General features: G+C 39.4%; 2 protein-coding genes across 2 annotated transcripts; one reads left to right on the top strand and one right to left on the bottom strand.

Moving 5' to 3' along the window:
- LOC107623038 (serine acetyltransferase 5) lies at window positions 334-2,975 on the top strand. The gene is made up of 2 exons (XM_016325170.2): window positions 334-997; window positions 2,090-2,975. Exons 1-2 carry the CDS (start codon window positions 593-595, stop codon window positions 2,579-2,581), a joined length of 897 nt encoding a protein of 298 aa, XP_016180656.1. The 5' UTR covers window positions 334-592; the 3' UTR covers window positions 2,582-2,975.
- Window positions 3,136-5,176, bottom strand: LOC107623030 (pentatricopeptide repeat-containing protein At2g22410, mitochondrial-like). Its single transcript, XM_016325158.2, has one exon. It carries the CDS (start codon window positions 4,946-4,948, stop codon window positions 3,206-3,208), a length of 1,743 nt encoding a protein of 580 aa, XP_016180644.1. The 5' UTR covers window positions 4,949-5,176; the 3' UTR covers window positions 3,136-3,205.

Raw genomic sequence — 5,236 nt, 5'->3', positions numbered from 1 at the left:
ATTATAACTTCGATTTAATATGAGATTGTATCTCTAATATAATTTTTTTATTTCTAAATAAAAGTTAATAAGGTTAATTTATAAATTACTCTTAATTATTTTTCTTTGTTTAGAAGATAAAAAAGGTTAAATGATACGTTTGTAAAGGATATTTATTTGGGTAGATTTTGGGTGGATTGAATTCCATAAATTTCCAAACACCCTATCAATAAAAAAAGCATAAGAATAGTTTATTCTTATATTCTTCTAAAATTTATTTTTCATATCCACACATATATCATAAAATAATTCCAAAATATCTCCTGTGAAAAGCTGATTAATACATTCTGAGAAGGGCCACTTTCTAAATCAACCATTCAACCCCAACATAAAATCACAACCTCATGTCCAAATTTATGTAAATCTTGGAACAATAATAAATTAAAAAAAAAAATTCAGTTTATTCAGTTTTCAGTTTCACTCTTTCAACTCATGGTTCTCAATAATAGTCTCAGATAACATCATAACAAAGATCTTTTATCATCACTCTCATCTTTCTCACTCTCACCCACGCGCTCTTCATTTCTCACGCGCCACTTTAAAAATAGAAAAAATGCCGACCTCTTCATCTCCGCCGAAGTCCACGGCGGAGCACGGCACCGGCGGCGGAGCCGGAGGAGGAGGATTATACGAAGAGGAAGGATGGGTTTGGGCGCAGATCAAAGCGGAGGCGCGTCGCGACGCCGAATCGGAGCCGGCGCTGGCGAGCTACCTTTATTCAACGATTCTCTCTCACTCTTCGTTGGAGCGTTCGATTTCGTTCCATTTAGGGAACAAGCTTTGTTCTTCGACGCTACTTTCGACGCTGCTCTATGACCTTTTCCTCAACGCGTTTTCCTCCGATTGTGCACTGCTCTCCGCCACCGTCGCCGACCTTCGTGCCGCAAGGGAGCGGGATCCGGCGTGTGTGTCGTACTCTCACTGCTTGCTCAATTATAAAGGTTTCCTTGCATGCCAGGTGCCTAAACCCTCTTACTCTCTCTCTCTCTCTCTGATTCCGAGATTTTAGGGTTTATGGTTTTGATTGTTCTTTTTCATTTATTTTGTTCTTCGATTTCCAGATTCTGTTTCTCACTTTTTTTACCCTGAAATTGTGTGGCTCTTTTGCTACAACTGTTTGCAGCTTCTGTTTCTCAAGTTGTGAATTTGTGCTTCGATTTTATTAATATTAGAGTAAGGAGACAATTAGGTATGTGAAGATTTTTCGACTTTGGACTAATTAGTCCTAAAGAAAAAAAAAAAGAAAAAAAAGGTACCAATTTAGTCTTATGGCATACACATAATATTTTTCTATCAATTCATCAACTAAAACTTAACTGTAATGCTGTTAATTATTCTGACGTATCTATTTATAAAAGATAGTTATGTAAACAATAACTTTTGGAGCAAACTTCACTTGTTTTAATAGGATTATGGTAAATAGAGAGCACTTGATAAAGGGCATATAAAAATTCAAAAGATAATAAATGTTTGACTATCCAAAATTACATTGTTTTCATGCTAAATATCGAAATACATGGACAATTCGGTTTCTTTTTGCACTATTCATTGATAGAAGGACATATATGTCTACCATTTGCTATCTTGGAGGTCCTTATTGGTACTTTTTTCCCTTCAAAGACTAATTAGTCTAAACTCAACATCTTCGAAGATTTAATTGTCACTTTACTCATTATTATTACTATCATTATCATATTCTCAAATTGAGTGAATTTGTGCTTCAATTTCAGCTTCTGGCTCTCAAGCTGTGAATTCTCAAGTTGTGTGAATTTGTAGTTCAGTTAAAGTTTTTGCTTAATTGTTTGCAACTTCTGTTTCTGTTTCTCAAATTGTGAATTTGTTCTTCATTTCTGCTTTACTTTCATAACTTTCCATTTTTATCACTAATTGTTCAAATTTGGTATATATATTTATATTCCAGTTTTCTGCTTGTGTTATATTATGTATTTATGCATCATTTTTTACCTTCTCAATTTGGAGCTTCTGTTTATAAATTTATTTATTTATTTGTTTGTTTTTCATTCGTCTGTGTGTTTGTCTGTCGTTGCAGGCTCACCGTGTGGCACACCGACTGTGGCAGCAGTCACGGCGGCCATTGGCCCTAGCACTGCAGTCTCGGATAGCTGATGTCTTTGCCGTGGACATTCACCCTGCGGCGAGGATTGGGAAGGGGATTCTGTTTGATCATGCGACCGGCGTGGTGGTTGGAGAGACTGCAGTGATTGGCAACAATGTCTCCATTCTGCACCATGTGACCCTAGGTGGTACCGGTAAGATTGGTGGGGACAGGCACCCCAAGATTGGTGATGGTGTGCTGATTGGTGCCGGTGCCACAATTCTTGGCAACGTGAAGATTGGTGAAGGTGCTAAGATTGGTGCCGGGAGCGTTGTTTTAATTGACGTGCCACCACGGACTACCGCGGTTGGGAACCCAGCGAGGTTGGTGGGTGGGAAGGAGAAGCCTTCTAAGCATGAGGATGTCCCCGGGGAGTCAATGGACCATACGTCCTTCATCTCTGAATGGTCAGATTATATTATTTGAATATGAATATAAAAGATGAATGCTTCAGAGTTCAGATGGATTTAGGAGGAAAAGAAGGGGAATTTTATGTTATTGTAGAGTTTGTAGTATAATTAGATTATAGATGTGGATTGAGAGCTTAGTTGGCTTTGAAAATCTAAGGTTATTCAGTTACTGAACTGTGTTGAGATTTGAGAAATGATCCTGTAAATTCCTAATATGCTAATAAGGCTATGCCGCTATGTTCAAAATCCTGAGATCAAGATTTTGGCTGCTACTGCAGTATGATATAAAACTTTGGGATCATGCAATATAATAGTATGTGGTCTACTGGTTTTGTTAATAATCTGGCTTTCAAACATGGAATGACTGTTATATTATGGTCTCAGAATCAATACAATTCACTTTTTCATCACTGCCAATTTTATTTTCTGAGTTAGCAGAACAAAGTCATATACCAGTGATGCAGAGAGAAAAGGGTGGTTTGGGTGATAGAGACATCATTCATGAAAAATCTTAAATTGAATACATATGAATATACGGGTATGTTCATCTAATCGCAAAACATCAATTTCATGTAATATTTTTCCCATAAAAATGAAGTCAATTTATTAAGTGATAAATGTTTCTCCTGGGTAACAGTCATCAATTTACTATGGAACTGCTTGAACCAACTATTTCTATGGAACTGCTTCCTGATGTTTTATGTACATTACTCTCTTCCATAAGTCCCCTCATTTTAACAACATCTTCCCATCTGTTGGACCCAGCATAGGTATTAGATGAGAGTACATAGTTACCACTGTTAGAAGGATCAAGTGCAAGAAGCTTGTTTGTGGCAATCTCAGCCAAGGGTAGATTTCCATGAATCTGAGAGGCACTCAACAATATCCTCCACACCACAACATCCGGAGCCATCGGCATTTTTTCGATGAACTCGTAGGCCCTTTGTAAATTACCGGAGCGACTCAAAAGATCAACTATGCATCCATAGTGTTTCATTTCCGGTTTCAGTCCATAAACCTTTTCCATACTTTCAAAGTATTCTAATCCTTTATCAACCAATCCAGCATGAGCACAGGCCAGTAAAACCCCGAGAAAGGCTCCATGGGTCGGCTGCACGCCTTCTTTCAACATCAGGGAAAAGTAATGGAGAGAGGGAATCGCAAAACCGTTCACTGCAAGACCTGAAATTAGTGAATTCCATGACACAGAGTCCTTCTTACTCATCCCATTAAACACCTCCAAAGCTTTCTCAACTACACCACATTTGCAATACATATCTATAAAGGCATTTCCAACATAAACATCGGCTTTAACCCCATGTTTCCTTATATAGTCATGGACAGCCTCCCCAACATCAAGTGAACCGATATGTGCACATGCGGAAAGCACGCTAGCAATGGTTACCTCGTCCGGCTTCACTTTAGCTTCCATCATCTCTTTGAAAAGCCTCACTGCATCAGCAAATTGGTTTGCTTGAGAGTAACCCGTAATCATGCTGGTCCACGAGAACACATCTCTTTGCGGCATTTCATCAAACATCTTCCTAGCACCAATCAAGTCCCCAACTCTCAAATATCCCATAATCATGGCATTCCAGGAGACCACATTCCTCCTTTGCAGCCGATCAAATACTTCTCTAGCCCGATCAACAATGCCGCGTCGCCCGAACAAATCAATAAGCGTGTTCCCCAAGTAAACATCAATCTCAACACCATTTTCCTCAATGTACTCCACCATTTGATCAAAAACACCCCACTCACCCAAACAAGAGCATGCAAACAAAACCTTCACCATAGTCACTGCATCCCCTCTTACACCAACCGCACACATTTCTTCAAAAACACTCAAAACCTCCCTAAACCTCTTCCCCATGCTATACCCACAAATCAACGAGTTCCAAGACACCAAATCCCTCTCAGGCATTTCATCAAACACCTTCTGAGCACGCCCCATCTCACCTAAACAACCATACATGTGAACCATCGCGTTGGAGACAAATAACCACGACCCAAACCCAAGTTTTAGAACACGAACATGAGCCATTTCACCGCACAAAACATCGTTAACTCGCGCACAGGCCTTGAACAGAGAAGGGTAAGTGAGGTGGTTTCCAAAGAGGCCATAGCGGAACATGAGGTTGCAGGTCGTGATTGCATGATGAGGTTGGTGGTGGGAGAGGGACCAAGCTCGGATCACGAGGTTCCATAGGGACAAGGTGGGCTTTTGGATTCGGAGGAGTACGAGGTGGGCTTTGGGGAGTGTTGTTGGGGAGAGAGTGTAGGATGTGATGACGTGGCAGATGGAAGAGGAAGCGTGGGCTTCACGGTAAGTTCGGATGAGGTGGGCATGCAGGGCTTTGATCTGGGAAGATGAAGGTTTCATTGTTCATTGGGAAGATAAAGAAAAGATTGGGTTTTTGTTTTTCAATGGCGAAAGAGAAGTTAGAAGAAGCAGTTTTCAATGGAAGAGTTGTTCTTCTCATTGCGCTCTGATTCTGAAGCTGGTTTAAGCGTGTTTCAAAGATGGCGTGACAAACCACCATTTCATGAGATCCCATAATTTTAAAATATTTATCATTTTAATAATTCACCACCTTTATTATTTTGTGTATCTTGATATAAATTTCAAATATATTGAATTATTAATATGTCAAATTTTAAAATTGATAGA

The sequence above is a fragment of the Arachis ipaensis genome, chromosome B02 (assembly GCF_000816755.2).
Source record: "Arachis ipaensis cultivar K30076 chromosome B02, Araip1.1, whole genome shotgun sequence".
Lineage (NCBI taxonomy): Eukaryota > Viridiplantae > Streptophyta > Magnoliopsida > Fabales > Fabaceae > Arachis > Arachis ipaensis.
Note: the sequence above shows the minus strand (reverse complement) of the source record. Positions and strands in the feature narration are given on the sequence as shown.